Raw genomic sequence first — 18,815 nt, 5'->3', positions numbered from 1 at the left:
CCAAGCCTTGCCAAAACCTACTCTTGCCACGAGGAACCAACAAAGGGAGCTCCTATCCCAAAGGGGGTGGGGGGGCTATAGGATCAACCGTGGATCCAGCAGAAAATGGGCAAATGGGGGGTGCAAAGACCCAGCCCACATCTCCTGCTCTCTTCTCCACCAGACTGCAGCCCCCATGGGATGGGAAGGAAATGCCATCATGTACAAAGGCTCCTCGCTCCACTGTGTGTGGTGCTGAGTGTCCTTGTCATCGTTCTGCTGGTGGCCTTGGTTGGTGAGTCCCACCGGAGCATCCCCACGGCAGGGAGATGGGCCAGGGACCTGTTCTGGGGATGGAGTGGGGAATTCCGGGGTTTTTCCAGCGGGATGAGAAGCCCCCCCCAAGCATAGCACTGAGCCTGCTTCATGGGGCACCCCCTTTTGCCCCCTAAACCAGGCTCTACTCAACCTTTCCAAGGGGGTGCCCCATCTTGGCGCATCCCAACCCCCCTACATTTGCTGGAGGGGAATACACATAATTACAAAAAATGCATTTTTTTTTTTATTGTGGCTGTCCATGTATCTAACCTGCTTGTTTTTCTCCTTTTCCAGTTGTGCAGCCGCAGTCTCACTCATCACATCCCCAATTCTCCCACGTGTGCCCAGACATGTGGATCGGCTTCCAAGGCAAGTGCTACTATTTCTCAGAGAATGAAACCAACTGGAACACCAGCTTGGAAAAGTGCAAGGCCTTGGAAGCCTCCCTGACCTCCATAGACAGCCTGGACGAACTGGTGAGAACTGGGCACGAGCCCCCACGCCAGCTCTGATGTGGAAAATGTGTGGGACCAGACCAAAAACCCATTTTCCCCCGAATTTCACCCACTGACAAAGCCAGGAGAAGATGCCCTGGGGAAAGCAACAGCCCAGGCTGGGGGATGAGCAATATCACATTATTTTCTCCAAAACCCCCTCCCTACGTCCAGCTGGGTGCTGTCCTGAGCTTTGGGGGCTTCCTTTTTCTGTGAAATTGTAGAATATTCACATCTCTCAAATGAAATCACCTTCCTATCGCAAGGTGCTCTGCAGCCTGGAGGTGGAACCTGGCTGAGTAGTGTTTTGGGAAGACAGGATCACCCAAAACCCCCTTTTTTTTTTTTTTTTTTTCTCTAAAGGCTTTCATCAAGCACTACAGGGGCCAAGCAAACCACTGGTTCGGGCTGCACAAGGAAGGCGACGGCCAGTGGAGGTGGACCAACGGCACAGCCTTCAACACCTGGTCAGTATCTCCGCCTGTTGGGGTTGGGTGCTTCAGGTTGGCAATTAGGGCAGGAGTTCTTATAGGGTCTGGGATGGCCTCTTTTGGGACAGGGACCTTCTCCTGTCACCGCAGCCCTGGTTTACCACGAGAAGCTTGGGTGGACCAAGGATGCTGTGCTCTGAACCCCTATTAAACATTGAACACTGCCCCTTCTGACCTTCCCAGGAGAGGAAATCCCGGCTTTTCTTCCAGTTTTTAGGGTAGTTTTCCTACTTTCCTCCCTTCTGCTCACTCAAGAGTGTCTGCGTTGCAGGTTTGAGATGTGGGGAGGTGGCGATTGTGCATACCTAAACCAGGAGAAGATCAGCTCAGCCCTCTGCCACACGGAGAAATACTGGATCTGCAGCAGACCCAACAACTACGTCCTCTGGAGGCAAAAGATTTACCCCAAATAAAAGATCCCATAAACATAAAGATCGTGACAGTACCACAAGATAAAATAGCACAAACATTGGTAAAAACTTACTTAAATCTGCTTTTTACCGCAACAGTATTGCTGAGTTTGCTTTATGGTCAGATTCTTGCAGGCTCAGTCAATCTTTTGTACTCAAGACAGCAACATTCCTGTTTCTGTCTCTGATTGTACAGCAGAAAATTGAGTCTTTTATATATCTTTTATATATCTGATATACTATGGAATTATGCTGTTTTTTTACTATACACTTCCTATTGGAAGGAGGATAAGGCAAGACTGGAACAGTCAGGATGTACAAATTTGTATGTTTTTCTTAATTAAAAAAATAAACTGTAAGCTAACTCTACCAGTCCATAAACTGATAGTCTCATTTGTGCTTGGTTGGGTTCAAACCCTGAAATTCCTCGCAGAGCCGTAACGAGGAGGGTTGGCTTCACCCCAAATATTAGCAGCAAGCATCCTGCAGGCTGGGCTTTTCAGGGCAGGCACCGCACAGCTCTCCGTCTCCTGCAGTCTTTGAAAGGAGATGGAAAGGTTCTGTCTGGCAAACCCACTTGTGATTGCACTCACAGCAATCGTCCTCCAGCCTCTTGTCTTTGAAGGTCGCGCAGCCGTTCTCCACACTCGGAAGGGAACTGAACCTGCAAACCAAAACCATCAGCACCCAAAAGCAGCTCCTTTTCCTCTTGGGAGAGGGGGCAATGGGAGCTTCTCCCCCAGCCTGTCTCACTGGGCTCCAGGTGGCTTCTTGCTGCGGGCTTGCCCAGATGCGCGTGCACATTGCTGTGCTTCCACTAACATCTGGCTCCTTCCTCCACCGGAGCATGCCCAGGGCATTGAAACCACGTTGGCTGTATAGGTGTGATGAGATGTTGGGTTAGAGTCCTCCGTACAGCCAACCTTTGGGCTATAAAGCCTTGCCGGGGGATTACAAGGCTGTTGCGGACACCAAATATTGGAGATCTTGGGGCTGAAATGGGTCAAAGCTGCTCCACACACCGAGCGTTGCAGCTGTACTCACGTGGTGGCGTCGAAGAAGGAGTTGTCCACCCATTTCCATCTGTAGTTGGATGCCTTTAATCCGATCCACACCGTTAGCTTCTCCTTGCTGTCCTGCTGGATCCTCTCATTTAAGTGCTCCTGGGAAATGGGAGAGGAGCGGTGGCTTCCGGGGGCCTTCAGCAAGAGGCTCGTTGGGGTGCAAAGCCGGCTTTTTGAACCCATTTGGTTCATCCTCAAAGAGACGGGCCCTAAACACCACCCGTGCCTTAGGTGCTGCCTCACTGCCTGCTCTGAAGGCAGCTCAGTGGGTGGAAAGAGCTTAAATTCAGAGCCTGAGACACCAAAGGCTCCCCCCGAGCTCCGTGTCCCTCCTTCCTCCCGTGCCAAAGGTGGGAAGGGGCCTCCAAAGCCCTTTAGGTGGTGATTCAGCCCCATTCCCACCCCTTAGCACGAGGTGGCTCGGAGCTACCAAGGACTTCAGATCCTTTTCAAGCCTTCTCCACTCTGCACTTACCATATCGGCGGTGTTTCGGAGCACGGCCAGATGGGACCCCCGACTTTCGCAGTCTTTTTTGCCTTGCATCCAAGTCCCACTCGATTTGGGAATCTGGTAGCACTGGTCCCCAAAAAGCTGCCAAGACTGGGGGCACAGCTTGCAGCCCCCATGGCCTGGAGAGGAGACGGAGCTGTGAGAAACCCTAAAAAGTGCTTGAGGTCTCGCTCAACCAAGCCAAGAGGCACCGGGGAGGGGGGCTGTCTCCCCTCCCAAATTTTTCCTGCCCGCTTTTCCCACCCATCCACCACGAGGAGGACCATGGTGGGGCAAGCTCGGTGAAGGCGGAGAGGTGTCTTCTCCTCCAGGAGGCCCACAGAGGCTGGAGATGATCAGCAAAACGAGCTCTTCCTCGCCATGATCATTGACAGCAAGCCAGGCTCGTAGCCCCCCGGGGGCACCCATCCCACCCCGGGGACCCCCCCGGGGAAGGGGTTACCTGCAGAGCCGTTCCAGCGGCAGACGTAGCGCAGCAGGGAGGGAATCACGCACGCCTCCGTCCTGCTCCTTCCCCCGGCCTCGCTCTTGTTCTGCGGAGCGCTCGGAGGCATCGGCGCCTTCTGAAAAACTTGGAGGCAAAATTTTGATGTGAGATTGAGGGTGTTTGGAGGCAACGCTGTGAAAACCGAGCAGGGCTGAGCTGGGTTCCCCGAGCCATTGTGCAACCTCCTTTTTTGGTCATGATTGCACCCAACTTCTTCAATAGCATAAAAATGTTGCTTGTGTCCTCCACCCTTGCTTTAAAAGCCTTTTTTTGTGGTTTTTGTTTGTTGTTTTGTTTTCAGAGGGGATTTACTCTTGTTGGATGCATCTCGTGGGGCAAAATTGTCCCTATCCAAATGGAGATGGTCACTGGGATAAAACCCTGACCCCCCTTTCGGGAAAAAAAAACCATCAAAGAAAAATTTCCCTTGTGCTTGCTGTGTTTTGGATGTGTTTACGGTCGGGTTTTACTCACCCTGCACGCTAAGCACTGCCACCAGCACCAGCAGCACCAGGTAGCCCAGCCCACTCAGCTTCAGGAGGACTCCGTGCCACCATGGGCATGCGGAGGGAGCTGAAAGAGTCCGTGGTTTTGTTCAGAAAGTACTTTCTTGTAAAATAAAATTAAAACGAAACGAAACGAAACGAAATTAAATGAAACGAAACGAAATGAAATGAAATGAAATGAAATAATGAAATAATATAAAATGAAATGAAATAATATGAAATAATATAACAATATAACATAACATAACATGACATAACATAACAATCAAATAAAATTAAATAGATCCCTGTTTGAGCAGAACTTAATGGCTGCTTTGCTACCTCCACAACCGCCCCCCCCCCCCCCCCCCCCCCCCCCCCCCAAAACAGGCAAAACCCCAATGGCTGCAAACTTCTGGTTGCATCTCCCACCCCAGGAACCCCTTATCATGGGTCCCGCCGCTTGCCGTGGGGCGTCTTTGGCTGGAGCAAAGCCTCCAGGAGCTTGGAGGGGATGGGGAGAAGCTGGGCTGCGGCTTCCCAGTTGCACCAGTGGGTCCCAGTGGGGAAGGAGTCCCGGTGGCGGGCTTTGCTCCTGTTGGAGGCTGGGTACAGAGGTTGGGCTCGGAAGTGAGGCCGTCACCTCCAGGTGTTCTGGGAGGCGGTGGGGGTCCTCAAGAGCAGGGGGGACAGACCCAAACCCTTGGGAAATTGGCCTCATTTAGAGCAGATGGTGGCTGGTGGGACTCGGGTCCCTCCAGATCTCCTTTCCCCCAGGGTCCTGGGTGCGTTTCACCAAGCTTTGACTTCCATTCACTGGCGTTGGGGCTGATTTTTGCTGCGGGCAGAGCAGCCCCGGCAGCGAAATCGTTCAAGCTCTGGCCGTTTGCAAGCTTCCTTCTCCCCCGTCCTTCCTTCTTTCCTTCCTTCCTTTCGTTGCCCGCACGAACCGGGATCAACCCCGCAACCCAACCGGCGTTTGGCCGTGTTTCTTGGCCAAGACGTGAGCGGACCCAAGCGCCAGCTCTTCCTGGAGGAAACGAAGCTCGCCGTGAGCGCCCACCGCCCAAAATCGCACTTACTGTGATGCCTCTCGGCAGGCGAAGAGCGCCCTCCGGGCTGCCTTAAATCGACGTAAATAATTTCCCCAGCCATGGTCAGCTCGCCAGCCTGCAGAAGCGTCCCAGGAGAAACAAAGTCCCTGGGCAACCTTTGCGTTGTGACCAACCTTCTTGCGCCTGCGTCCAGCGCCAGGAAATGGCTTTTTTTCGTCTTTTTTTTATAGATATCTAGATATATCCTTTCCTTTCTAGATATAGCCTTTCTAGATATAGCCTTTCCTTTCAACTGAAGGCTGGCATGTAGGCAGACGGCCTTGAGGCAGGAGGATGTCGCACCTCTCGAGGTGCAGAAACACCTTTTGGCTTTAGCGATCGCAGCAAGCACTGTGGTGCTGAGCTACCAGGAGAGCAGAGTGGTGAAAAAGACAAAATAAAAGCTCTTAAATGAGTGGTTTTTTTTGTTTTGTTTTGTTTTTTATTGGGGCGGGGGGGAAGGCCAACACGTACCAGCGGATAGTCAGGGAAGGAGGAGAAAGGTGATATTTGGTGGGTCTTCCCCGGACTACGGCTTGGGCGTCGGTGTTACCCAAAAGCTGGAAGGGGATGGTTTTGATTGTAGTTTATCACTTTTTCTTCCATGCCAAGTAATTTATCCCATAACTTTTGCACCAGAAGAGGCAGAAGAGGTTTTTTTTTTTCCTTTCCTATTTTCTGCAGCAAATTTTTATATATATATATATTATCGTGATGTTTAATTTTATTTTCTTATGCCAGCTTGACCTAGCCTCTGCTGCATGGAGCAACTGACAATTCCTAGGACTGGGGAAAAAGCACCACCAGTCCATTTTGCTGTTCGTTGTTACTCTGCCTTCAGATCTCATTGACCTCACGGAAAGTTTTGTACTCGATTTTCTGCGGTGAGCTTTTACATTTCTCTTTCTGCACAGCGCTAAAAAAAAGAACACACAACAACAAAGGCTGCACAAGGCTCTGCCTCCATCCTGACCATAGTTTGCAAAAAAATAATAAAAAAAATTTTTTTTTTTTTTTTTGTAAAAACCGGCACTCAGATAACTTAATTGCAAGACTTATTTTGGATAGTTTGATTGCAAGAACCTCCTTTTTGATTGCTTGATTGGAGAAACCTTTTTTTGGATAATTTAATTTCCCAAGCACCTATTTTCTGATTGCTTAATGGCAACACCTTTGGGGGATAGCTTAATCGCAAACCCACCTATTTTTGACAGCTTAACTGCACCTTTTTCTTTGCATTTTTCCCCTTGCGTGCATTTGATATATTCTATATGTCATATGTTACATATATGTGTTTGTATATATATGTGTGTGTGTAAAAACTGCACCAGTGCAAATCCGTGGTACAGCCAGGTGAAACCAGCAGGCTGGTGATCTCCTCGCGTCGGCCCTGTTCAGCAGTTCCTGCGTCCCCGCTTGGCTGCCTCCGCTCGTGGGCCTCCACTCCTGGGCCTCCGCTTGGGTGCCTCCGTTCAGGGATTCCCCGTTTGGCAAGGTGATAAGACTCAAGCTGCTCGTTTAACTTCAGCCACAAGTCTGGGGTTGTTCCTGCTGCCTGCGCTGATTCACACACTAATTCTATCATTTATATATTTATATGCTGTATATATTTCTATATAAATGCTATACATCTCTATATATGTAGCATTTATATAGATATATAAAACACTACACATATTTATATAAAACCCTATATATATAAACACTGTGTGTGTATATACAGACACTACATTAATATATAGAAATACTACATGTATATATAGAAATACTATGTGTATATATAGAAAAATACTACATATATAAAAATACTGCCTATACATATAAAAACACTACCTATATATAATAGTATATAATATATAATACAATATATAATATATATTATATATGTAAAATACATATAATATATAAATATAAGAATATAATAGATAATTAATATATAATATATAATATTTATATAATTTTATGAATTGATTTCCTATATTAATTAAAATAGCATATATAGATATTACATAGATATAAATTCTATGCATATCTCTATATAAATATGGATATATATATAAATACTATATATATAAATATTATGTGTATATCTATCTAAGCACTATGTGCATATATATCTCTGTATAATACTATGTAAATACTATGTGTATATATCTATAATTCTATGATATATATATTAAATCCTATAAATAATATATTAATTCTATGATTAAAATACTATATAAATATATACTATATATATAAATATATACATATACATTTAGAGCAACCCCCATGGGGTGAAGGTGGCGAGAGCAGAGCTGGAAGTGGGCCAGGAGAGCAGCTGCTTGAGCAGCAGCTCAAATGGGGCTCGTGGACATCTCCCCACCTACTGCACGGCCCTGTCGCCAGCTGGATCCTCTGGAAAATCCCTCAGAAAAAAGTTTTTTTGACACAAGGCTTCGCACTTCACACAGCAGGAGAGCGCGCAGTGCTCCCATCAGCAGGACACAGGTACGGGGCTGGGGGGGGGGTTCAGGCTTGGAAATGGGGGGAGAATGAATTGCAAGGGGAAAAAATGAGTTGCAGGGTGGAAAAAAATGATTTGCAGGATGGAAAAAGTGAATTGCAAGGGGAAAAAATGAGTTGCAGGGTGAAAAAAATGAATTGTAGTGAAAAACTCAGTTGTAAAGGAGGGAAAATCAAGCGGGGGAGAATCAATTGCAGGGGGGAAAAAAATTGCAAGTGGAAAAAATAAATTGCAAAGGGGGGAATTAATTGCAGGGGGAAAAGCTAATTAGAGGGGAAAAATTAATTGCAGGGGGGAATTAATTGCTTGGGGGGGGGAAATTGCAGGGGGAAAACTCTAATTGCAAGAGGAAAACTCTAATTGCAGGGGGAGAATTGTGATTGCAGGGGGGGTATTTAATTCCCCCCACAAATTGGGGGTGATGTTTTTTTTCTGTGTTTTGGTTTCTTATGCCACATGGGCATTTAGTTTTTTTCTCATCCAGGGTTGCCACTCTGATGGTGCGCGACTGCTGGTTGCGCAACTTTCCAGTTGTCCCAATTGACTTTGAGCCATGGTTTTTCTGTTGGCATATTTGGTGTCAGAATTATCGTCTAAAATGATTTCTATTTCGGTGCATGGGGAAGGGAAAAGAAGAGAAGAGAAAAAAGAAAAATAGAGAAGAGAAGGAACTCCTGAGCTGAGGCAGGGGAAGTTTAGGCTGGACATCAGGAAGAGGCTCTTCACAGAGAGGGTGGTCGCACACTGGAACAGGCTCCCCAGTGAAGTACTCACTGCACCAAGCCTGTCTGAATTTAAGAAGCGTTTGGACTGTGCACTTAGTCACATGGTCTAAAATTTTGGGTAGACCTGTGTGGTGCCAGGAGTTGGACTTGATGATCCTTATGGGTCCCTTCCAGCTCGGGATATTCTGCGAGTCTATGATTCTAAAAATGTTCCCCGCAGCTGCAGCAGCCGGTGCTTTAGCACCTTTTCAGAAACTCATCCACGACAATATGTAACAGATCAACACCTCGTTTTGTTTTATGTCTTTGTTTAATTTTTAAGCCATCAAACCCCAGAACAACCAGGCCTCTCTGTTCGCAGCTCTTCCTGAGTCTGGCCTTTTGAATTTTCTTGCTTTCTCTTGGACTCTTGGCTTTATCTTTTAAATAACCCCCAAGAGAGATTCTTTTCATACTAAAGCACTTTGCAGCAGCAAGACATCCAAGCCAGGATGAAATTTTCTTCCTATTTTTATTCTTTATTTTCATTTATGGGTCCCTTCCAACTTGGCATATTCTATGATTCTATCTTTTAATACCTAGCATTCCTTTTTGCGCTGTTCTATTTTTGCTCCTTTTCACCCCATGGCTGAGCACCTTCATTTTATTTTTTATTATTTTTTTTTAATTTCTACATTTTCTTCTCCCTTTCTCTCCATCCCGTCCCATCTCCAAACAGATCTAAACTCATTTTTCCCCCTTCCCTCCCTTTACTTCCACTCATGGACAGGTTGTTGGCCATGCAGGATGCCCCCACCAAGGCTCACACCATCTTCTGCCTTCCTGGGATCTTGGAAGGGCTCCAGAAGGTGGAAGAGGAAAAATATAAAGACAGAAGGGAGCAAAAAATTGTGAATTGCACAGAAAGCAGAGTTTGGCTCTGTTCGGGGTGGAGAGGACCAAAATTGGTGGAATTAATGATGGAGAGGAGGTTTTCATGGAGAAGGGGTTGCACAAGCCTCCGGGGTGAGTTCATTCACCAACCAATGCCAATCAACCAACACCAATCAACACCTTCACTCAGCAACCAATGCCAACTAGGTGACGGCTCCCCTCATCATGGCACGGACCCCCCAGGCCCTTCTTGTCCCCTCTTAGGCTGGGGAAAACAACTGAAGCCCTGAGGTTTCCTCCTGCAGCAGCGCCCTGCTCTCCCTCCTGCTCTGCGAGGCAGCGGAGGATGTGGCTTTGCTCTGAACGATGTTTTTTGGTCAAACAAAGGAGATGAGAAATCATCATTCTCTACCAGACAGCCCCAAACAGGGATCCTAGGGCACAGCAGAAAGGATGCGTCCATCCCGTTATCCTTTGCCTACGTTTTGTGTCTGTGCAAATTCATGTTGGGGATTTTTAGGCATCCTTTCAACAAAAAGGGTTTTTGTTGAAAGGATTTTTGTTGATTTTTGTTTTCAAATAATTTTGCATCCAATCTTTTTTTTTTTTTTTTTTTTTTTTTGTAAATAGTTTCCTCCTCCAAACCCCATCCTTCAGCCAAAACCCAGGGCTTGGTCCATCCCAGTGGCCCACCCCTTCTTTCCTGGTCCATCCTCTCTCATTTGGGACTGCAGCTGCCCAAAACTAACCTATAAATCCCTTTTTTATTTGCCCACCTCAAACCACCTCTCCGAACCCAAAGCACATTATTATTATCTTATTTTCTCCGGTAGAGGGAGCACTACACAAATACTACTCCTGCTCCGGATCACGGAGGCTTTGTTCCAGCTCAGCCAAAGCTCCCTCCAGGCATGGGTCCTAATTCTGGAAAACTTCAAAAATGAGCGGATTAAAATTCAGGTTTGGGTTTGCAAAGGGCAGAGAGCAGGGGAATTGAGCTGGGCAAAATACATTTGTGCTTGCAGGGAACAAACCAGCTATAAAGCTGCCACCCAGCACATGCAAAAAACCTTTTTTCTCCATCAAAGCGATATTTTTTAAAGACTGTGGCCAGCCTAATGGTGCTCTTTCAAAGCCAAGTGTGAAGTGACGCTGCTCTAGCTTAAAATAAAAATCATCTGAAAGATGGCTTTCTTGCAAAATTTGACATTTTTGAAGGACAACAAAAACCAAATTTCTAGAAACACTTCCTGCCTTGACTGCAGAGGAATTTGGTGCTCTGTTTTTCTGCTGCTTTAAAAGCATTTCTTTGGCCTGAATACACGGCATTTGATGGAAAACTACTTCCAATGCCTTCTCATCATGTGCTGCATGTCCTGCAGAGCTCCTGTGCCTCCAAGAGCTGTGCCAAGGGGTGTCCGGGATGAGGAGCATATATTCCTTATATTCCTCCCACTGGGTTTCTTCAATAAAAAAACCCAGAAGGTTGTTTTCCTTCCTCTTTTGTCAACAGCAAAACATTTAAAATAGAAGTTCAAGCGCCAACCAGGGAGGTTTTGACTTCTTTTGCCTTTTCGGTCAAGAGAGGCGTTCCTACTTCTGCTCTTCTGCAGGATCATAGGCTGAGCGATACCCCTCCCCTTGCTCTTAGGTGACACTCCTGCACGAGCAGTGTCTATCCTCTCATTCATTCAACTGGAGCGGAAGCAAGAAGACGTAAGACACCAGGAGTAGACACACTGCTCTTAGGGTAAGTCCACATCTGAGCAGGAAAATTTGGGGTCGGCTGAGCAAGCAACACTCGGCTAGGGGCTGAGATGGGGAGGGAAGGAGCAACCACCCAGGGCGGGTTTCCATCTTCTTTCTTTTTTTTTTTTTCCTTAAGATTTTTTTTGTTCCTTTGCCCTCTCCCGTTTTTCCACCCTCTGTGTCTCTTTCTCACCTTTCTTTTCACGTTTGCGCTGTTTTTTTCTCATTCTCCTCTCGTTCTCTTTTTTAATGCCAAAACTGCACACCCAGTGAGCTCACATGCCACTCGTGTGTTTCTGTGAGAAGAGCCAAAAAAAAAAAAACCCACGTTGCCCAAATTGTTCCTTTTCAGCTGGCTTTATTGAAGCTTCTGCTGCCTCAAGGGCCGTGTGAATTTTCTTGCAGATGTTTAGAACTCCTAGGGTATTTTTTTATTAAGCTGTTTTTAAACATTTCCATCTGTTTTTTTTTTTTTTTTTTTTTTTTTTTTTGTCCTGTTCGTTTCTTTGGGAGGGCTTTCCCAGTCTCTCTTCTAGCTAAGGCAGCTGGCTGCTTTCTTTGTGTTTTTCCTGGGAGGGAATGAAAAGGAAGAATGCAGCTCATACCAGAGCCACAAGATAAAACAGCACAAAAAAACGGTAAAAGCTTACTTAAATCTGCATCTTTGCAGCAACTGTATTGCTGAGTTTCCTTTCTGCTCAGATTCGTGCAGGCTTGGTCAATCTTCTGTATTCAAATGAGCAACATTCCTGTTTGTCTCTCTGATTGTACAGCAGAAAATTGTGTTTTATTTTTTTTCTACATTTCCAAAAGGCATGTTTGTAATAACAAACCTGAAACCTATGAATCTGATGTGCTATGGAATTGTGCTATTTTTTTACTCTACACTTCCTATAGGAAGGAGGACAAAGTAAGATTGGAACAGATACAGTCTGGATGTACATATCTGGATGGATTTTTTAATAAAAAAAATATAAATTGGAAGCTAATTGCACCAAAGCCTACACTGATACTCTCGGCTGTGCTTGGTTGGGTTCAAACCCTGAAATTCCTCGCAGAGCTGTAACAAGGAGGATTGGCTTCACCCCAAATATTAGCAGCAAGCATCCTGCAGGCTGGGCTTTTCGGGGCAGACATCGCACAGCTCTCCGTCTCCTGCAGTCTTTGAAAGGAGATGGAAAGCTTCTTTCTGGCAAACCCACTTGTGGTCGCTTTCACAGCCATCATCTTCCAGCCTCTTGTCTCTGAAGGTCGCACAGCCGTTCTCCACATTCCAAAGGGAACTGAACCTGCAAACCAAAACCATCAGCACCCAAAAGCAGCTCCTTTTCCTCTTGGGAGAGGGGGCAACGGGAGCTTCTCCCCCAGCCTGTCTCACTGGGCTCCAGGTGGCTTCTTGCTGCGGGCTTGCCCAGATGCGCGTGCACATTGCAGTGCTTGCACTAACATCTGGCTCCTTCCTCCACTGGAGCATGCCCAGGGCATTAAAACCACGTTGGCTGCATAGGTGTGATGAGATGTTGGGTTAGAGTCCTCCGTACAGCCAACCTTTGGGCTACAAAAAGCCTTGCTGGGGGATTACAAGGCTGTTGCGGACACCAAATATTGGAGATCTTGGGGCTGAAATGGGTCAAAGCTGCTCCACACACCGCGGGTTGCAGCTGTACTCACGTGGTGGCATCGAAGGAGGAGTTGTCCACCCATTTCCATGTGTTGTTGGTTGCCTTTAATCCGATCCACACTGTTAGCTTCTCCTTGCTGCCCTGCAGGATCCTCTCATTTAAGTGCTCCTGGGAAATGGGAGAGGAGCGGTGGCTTCCGGGGGCCTTCAGCAAGAGGCTCGTTGGGGTGCAAAGCCGGCTTTTTGAACCCATTTGGTTCATCCTCAAAGAGACGGGCCCTAAACACCACCCATGCCTTGGGTGCTGCCTCGCTGCCTGCTCTGAAGGCAGCTCAGTGGGTGGAAAGAGCTTAAATTCAGAGCCTGAGACACCAAAGGCTCCCCCCGAGCTCCGTGTCCCTCCTTCCTCCCGTGCCAAAGGTGGGAAGAGGCCTCCAAAGCCCTTTAGGTGGTGATTCAGCCCCATTCCCAGCCCTTAGCACGAGGTGGCTCGGAGCTACCAAGCCTCCTGCCGCCACCCAGCAGCTCCGGGGCCGTGTTTGCCCCTCTACCCACCAAAATCAAGGACTTTTGGGTCCTTTTCAAGCCTTCTCCACTCTGCACTTACCATATCGGCGGTGTTTCGGAGCACGGCCAGATGGGACCCCCGACTTTCACAGTCTTTTTTGCCTTGCATCCAAGTCCCACTCGATTTGGGAACCTGGTAGCACTGGTCCCCAAAAAGCTGCCAAGACTGGGGGCACAGCTTGCAGCCCCCGTGGCCTGGAGAGGAGACGGAGCTGTGAGAAACCCCAAAAAGTGCTCGAGGTCTCGCTCAACCAAGCCAAGAGGCACCGGGGAGTGGGGCTCTCTATTTTTCCTGCCCGCTTTTCCCACTCATCCACCACGAGGAGGACCATGGTGGGGCAAGCTCGGTGAAGGCGGAGAGGTGTCTTCTCCTCCTGGAGGCCCACAGAGGCTGGAGATGATCAGCAAAACGAGCTCTTCCTCGCCATGATCATCGACAGCAAGCCAGGCTCGTAGCCCCCCGGGGGCACCCATCCCACCCCGGGGACCCCCCCGGGGAAGGGGTTACCTGCGGAGCCGTTCCAGCGGCAGACGTAGTGCAGCAGGGAGCGAATCACGCACGCATCCGTCCTGCTCCTTCCCCCGGCCTCGCTCTTGCTCTGCAGAGCACTCGGAGGCATCGGCGCCTTCTGAAAAACTTGGAGGCAAAATTTTGGGGTGAGATTGAGGGTGTTTGGAGGCAACGCTGTGAAAACCGAGCAGGGCTGAGTTGGGTTCCCCAAGCTATTGTGCAACCTCCTTTTTTGGTCATGATTGCACCCAACTTCTTCAATAGCATAAAAATGTTGCTTGTGTCCTCCACCCTTGTTTTAAAAGCCTTTTTTTTGTGGTTTTTGTTTGTTGGTTCGATTTCAGAGGGGATTTACACTTGTTGGATGCGTCCCGTGGCATCCGCATGGGGCAAAATTGTCCCCATCCAAATGGAGATGGTTGCTGGGATAAAACCCTGACCTCCCCTTGGGGATAAAAAAAAAAAGAGAACAATTTCCCTTGTGGTCGCTTGGGTTTTACTCACCCTGCACGCTGAGCACTGCCAGCAGCACCAGCAGCACCACGTGGCTCAATCCACTCAGCTTCAGGAGGACTCCGTGCCACCGTGGGCACGCGGCGGGAGCTGAAAGAGGCCATGGTTTTGTTCAGAAAGTACTTTCTTGTAAATTAAAATTTAAATACAGTGAAATGAAATGAAATGAAATAATATTAAATAAATCAATAAAATAAATAAATTAATTAATACATATGAAATAGTAAAATATAATAAAATATAACAAAATATAATAAAATAATAAAATAAAATAGAGCCCCTCTGTTTGAGCAGAACTTGACAGCTGCTTTGCTACCTCCACAAAAACCAAAAAAACAAGTGAAAACCCAACGATCGCAACCTTCTCTTTGCATCTCCCACCACAGGACCCTCCTTGCATGGGTCCCGCTGCTCAACGTGGGGAAGCTTTGGCTGGAGCAAAGCCTCCAGGAGCTTGGAGGGGACGGGGAGAAGCCGGGCTGCGGTTTCCCAGTTACACCAGTGGGTACCACACAGCAACGTTATGGTTCTAGAAAATGGGGGTGTACTGCTGAGCACTTTGCCGTGCAAGGGGGTACCATACAGCAGAGGTCCCCCAAATGCTTCCTTTCTCTCTCCTTTCTCACACTTCATCCATCTCCAGCCCTCACGGAGCAATGGAACCACCTCTCTGCCATCTCCTCTGCTTGCTCATGTTCCCAATTCCGGTGCAAAAACCATTTTTGTTCCACGATACCGAGCTTAGCCCAAGGACGTGTGCACAGCATGAGTTCGTCGCCTGTCCTGCTCAGACACTGAACGCTGAGAGGGTCACTTGTTTTGTACACAATATTTGTAGTAGTGCTATTACCATTATTATTCTTTTCCTTTCTTTTCTGTCCTAATAAACTGTCTCTATCTCAACCCACAGGCTTCATTTTTCTGATTCTCTCCCCCATCCCAGAGAGGGGGGGAATGGTGTGATCGAACCCAGCCTGGTGCTGACCCCCCTGTCTCGAGGTCTTTCGTGGCAGGTCCTGCAGTCAGGGGAAGGGACACAAAAGGAGAATTGAGGGGGGCCGAGAGCATCCGTCACCCCCTGTCCCAGGCGATGCCCCAAAGTCCCTCTGCTCCTTTTCTTCAGGGCAAAAGGGTTTTGGGGGATGCAGCCGAGCCCGACGCCAGCAGGATGGGAGCAAAACGGGGGCGCCAGCAGCCAGCGTCTGCGTGCCGGGGGGTGTCCAAAAATCACAGGCAAGCGTCCCCCCCCCAAGCCCCCTCTCAGTTTCCCCAGCTTGAACGACTCTCTGCGACCCCAAGAGCTGCACCACCCCGGTTCTTCCCCTGCCAAGCAATCGCCACCCGGGGTATCCTCTCGCCACCACAAGCCCGTGGTGGGGACGGAGGACCGGACCCCGCTACCTGCGTCCCGGAGGGGTCCCGGCCTCTCCGCAGCACCCCGCTTGCATCGCCTGTCCAAGGCCATGTAGCCATCCTCATCCTCCATGGCGTGGAGGAGTCGGGAGGACACGCGGCAGGCGGAGGGGACGCGACGGGGTCCGGAGGACAGGAAACCAAAACGCTCAGAGCTGCACTGGTGAAGTGCGAACCAGCGGTGGGGCCGGAGCTTCCTGCCACAGCTCTCGGCCGTTCAATGCCCCTGAAAGCTTTTGGGGTCACCAGCACCCTCGCCTGGTGTCCAGGGGAGGGGCACAAGGTCCTCCTGCCTCCTCCAGGCTCACGGCCCACCCTTTTGTATCTTTTATTGTTTCACCCCATCCTTGTGTGGGCCCCGACAAATCCCCTTGATGTGCACAGGGCGCTTCTTCGTACTGATTCCAGTAAGAAAGGCACACCTGCTAGAAAGCAGCTAAGAAAGTGTTTATTTTTTAATTACTTTTTTTTATTATTTTTTTTTATTAACGCCAGCATTTAATCCTGTCTTCACTGCTTTGCCAGGTGCTGGCAGAAGCCTTTGCTCAACCCCTGCCTGTGCACAGCTTTCCTGCTGTGTTCTTCCAGGATTTTTTTACAAAAAAAAAAAAACCAAAAACAAACCAAACGAAACCAAAAAGACAAACAAAGAAACAAACAAAAAAACCTGTTGTTTCTTTTTCCTGTTGCTACAGCGAGCCACAGCTACAGATTGGCTTTTCACACTGTGAAAAACCATCTTGACCAACTAGCAGTTGTCGTCTCCCCATCTCCCCCTTGCCCTCTGCACCCCCAAGGAAAAAAAAATAAATAAATAATCCTGTATTGAGGGGAAAAATGGCTGTTTGGATATGCACCCTAAAGGATACGCACCCTAAAGGATATGCGCCCTAGTGCCAACCAGACCTCAAAGAGCCTCAAAAACGTGAGTTTTGCCCCAAGAAGAGGGGAGTTGAAGCCACATTTCCGCGGCTCCCCCTTTGCAGGGAAGTTTCATCAGCTGAGAAAAAAATGCTGCATCCGGAGCTTTTGCCATTATTCCTTTCCCCCACCTGCCCCCGCCGCGGGGGGTGTTAAAAATCTTCCCGTGAGCTGGGTTTCTTCAACAAAAGTAACACAGATTTGCTCCTCTTCCTCTTTTGACACCAGGATAACATCATTAAGAGAACTCCAAGTGGCGAGCAGTGAGCTTTTGAGTTATTTTTGGTTTTGAGGTCAGAACTGAAGGTCGATGACTAAGGGGGGAACCATGAGGTGCAAGAGATGCTGGCTAACGTCAGAGCTGAACGTGACCCAGACCTTACGGACCAGACCTGGGGCTGCTGTTCTCCACAGCAGATGGCAGAGCATCGACAACACCACGCTCTGTGTGTGTCTGAGCTGTGTCTGCGCTGTGCCAAAGCTTTCTCCTTTCCTCTGTGTCCCCCGGAGGAGCACAGCTGGGACAATTGACCCAAACCACCAGAAACCACGCTCCTCGTCCCCTCGAGTTCAGGAGCTGGGGAGCCTGTTGCAGTGCGTGACAACCCTCTCGGTGAAGAACCTCTTCCTGCTGTCCAGCCTGAACCTCCCCTGTCTCAGCTTGACTCCATTCCCTCGGGTCCTATCGCTAGTCACTAAAGAGAATAGAAGGGTGCCTGCCCCTCCTTTCCCCCTTGTGAGGAAGCTGTAGGCTGTGATGAGGTCTCCCTTCAGCCTCCTCCTTTCCAGGTTAAACAGGCCAAGTGACCTCGGCCGCTCCTCATATGTCTTCCCCTCTAGGACCCGGGGAGCTACAGGCCTGTGAGCCTGGCCTCGGTGCCAGGAGAGGTGGTGGATGCAACAGGTCATCTTGAATGCAATCACACGTGCAAGACCACCAGGGGATCAGGCCCAGTCGGCATGGGTTCATGAAAGGCAACCATGCCTGACCAACCTCATCCCCCGCTACGACCGGGTGACCCGCCTGGCGGATGAGGGAAAGGCCGTTGGCGTAGTCTGCCTAGACTTCAGCAAGGCCTTTGGCACTGTCTCCCACAGCATTCTTCTGGAGAAGCTGTGTGCCCAGGCGGCCACAAAGGCCAGCGGCATCCTGGCCTGTGGCAGGAATGGTGCAGCCAGCAGGAGCAGGGAGGTGATCGTCCCCCTGTGCTCTGCGCTGGTGAGGCTGCACCTCGAGTGCTGTGTTCAGTTTTGGGCCCCGCACTTCATGGAAGACACCTCAATACCTCACGATGGTGAAGGGCCTGGAACAGAAGTTCTGTGAGGAGTGGCTGAGGGCACTGGGGTTGTTCAGTCTGGAGAAGAGGAGGCTCAGGGGAGACCTTATGGCTCCCTACAACTACCTGAAAGGAAGGTGTGGGAGGCTGGGGGTCTGCCTCTTCTCATAGATAATTAGTGGTAGGATCTGAAGGAAAGTCGCCCCAGGGGAGGTTCAGGTTAGAAATGAGGAGACATTTCATCTCAGAAAGAGCGGTCAGGCATTGGAAATGGTTCCCCAGGGAGGTGGTGGAGTCACCGTCCCTGGGGGTGTTTAAGGAAAGGTTGGACGTGATGCTTAGGGACGTGGTTTAGTGGGTGACATTGGTGGTAGGGGGACACATGGACGAGCTGGTCTCGGAGGTCTTTTCCAACACTAATGGTTCTGTGATTCTATGACAGAGTGTTGTGTTTGCCCCACGTTGGGCACCAAAAGGACTGTTGTGATTTAACCTGTCTGGCAGCTCAGCACCACACAGCCGTTCGCTCACCTTCCCCCCTCCCTCTCTCTGGGATTGGGCAGAGAATCAGAAAAAAAATGAAAGCCTGTGGGTTGAGACAGAGACAGTTTATTAGGACAGAAAAGAAAGGATAATAATACTAATAATGGTAACAGTACTACTACTACTAATGTATACAAAACAAGTGATGCACAATGCAATTGCTCACCACCCGCTGACCGATGCCCTCCGAGAAGCCGGTCCCCTGACCCCGGCCAGCCACATCAGCGAGGTATCACCATCGTTCTCCTCCTAAATCCCAA

The 18,815-nt window shown here is 48.9% G+C and overlaps 3 protein-coding genes across 8 annotated transcripts in view; 1 reads left to right on the top strand and 2 right to left on the bottom strand.

Moving 5' to 3' along the window:
- Positions 1-2,071, top strand: part of LOC125181876 (C-type lectin domain family 2 member B-like) — a 42,345-nt gene extending 40,274 nt beyond the window's left edge. For 3 of the 6 annotated variants that reach the window (XM_066986863.1, XM_066986864.1, XM_066986862.1), the window contains 4 exons: positions 164-274; positions 592-773; positions 1,155-1,258; positions 1,554-2,071. In XM_066986863.1, coding sequence (XP_066842964.1) covers positions 164-274; positions 592-773; positions 1,155-1,258; positions 1,554-1,695 — 539 coding nt within the window. In that variant the 3' untranslated portion in view covers positions 1,696-2,071. The remainder of the gene's footprint in view (positions 1-163; positions 275-591; positions 774-1,154; positions 1,259-1,553) is intronic. The other 3 variants (XM_066986866.1, XM_066986868.1, XM_066986865.1) reach the window with 2 other exon arrangements.
- An 86-nt stretch (positions 2,072-2,157) lies between these two features.
- On the bottom strand, positions 2,158-6,366 carry LOC136788378 (killer cell lectin-like receptor subfamily B member 1B allele B). The gene is made up of 6 exons (XM_066986845.1): positions 5,322-6,366; positions 4,229-4,327; positions 3,710-3,838; positions 3,232-3,386; positions 2,737-2,855; positions 2,158-2,356 (listed from the first exon to the last, which is right to left on the bottom strand). Exons 1-6 carry the CDS (start codon positions 5,392-5,394, stop codon positions 2,161-2,163), a joined length of 771 nt encoding a protein of 256 aa, XP_066842946.1. The 5' UTR covers positions 5,395-6,366; the 3' UTR covers positions 2,158-2,160.
- Positions 6,367-12,025: 5,659 nt separating this feature from the next.
- Positions 12,026-17,850, bottom strand: LOC136788376 (killer cell lectin-like receptor subfamily B member 1B allele B). The gene is made up of 6 exons (XM_066986843.1): positions 15,803-17,850; positions 14,393-14,491; positions 13,886-14,014; positions 13,418-13,572; positions 12,861-12,979; positions 12,026-12,478 (listed from the first exon to the last, which is right to left on the bottom strand). The coding sequence occupies exons 1-6, from the start codon at positions 15,885-15,887 to the stop codon at positions 12,283-12,285; spliced, it is 783 nt and encodes a 260-aa protein (XP_066842944.1). The 5' UTR covers positions 15,888-17,850; the 3' UTR covers positions 12,026-12,282.
- Between the last annotated feature and the right edge of the window lie 965 nt (positions 17,851-18,815).

The sequence above is a fragment of the Anser cygnoides genome, chromosome 35 (assembly GCF_040182565.1).
Source record: "Anser cygnoides isolate HZ-2024a breed goose chromosome 35, Taihu_goose_T2T_genome, whole genome shotgun sequence".
Classification (NCBI taxonomy): Eukaryota; Metazoa; Chordata; class Aves; order Anseriformes; family Anatidae; genus Anser; species Anser cygnoides.
Note: the sequence above shows the minus strand (reverse complement) of the source record. Positions and strands in the feature narration are given on the sequence as shown.

Coding starts and splice junctions, on each gene's coding strand:
- LOC136788378 (XM_066986845.1), bottom strand. CDS start 5,394: ATGGCTGGGGAAATTATTTACGTCGATTTAAGGCAGCCCGGAGGGCGC. Junction 2,856..3,231: donor TCCGAAACACCGCCGATATG/GTAAGTGCAGAG, acceptor CCCATTTCCCAG/GAGCACTTAAATGAGAGGAT. Junction 2,357..2,736: donor TCCTTCTTCGACGCCACCAC/GTGAGTACAGCT, acceptor TTTGGTTTGCAG/GTTCAGTTCCCTTCCGAGTG.
- LOC136788376 (XM_066986843.1), bottom strand. CDS start 15,887: ATGGAGGATGAGGATGGCTACATGGCCTTGGACAGGCGATGCAAGCGG. Junction 13,573..13,885: donor CCGCTGGAACGGCTCCGCAG/GTAACCCCTTCC, acceptor TCTCCTCTCCAG/GCCACGGGGGCTGCAAGCTG. Junction 12,980..13,417: donor TCCGAAACACCGCCGATATG/GTAAGTGCAGAG, acceptor CCCATTTCCCAG/GAGCACTTAAATGAGAGGAT.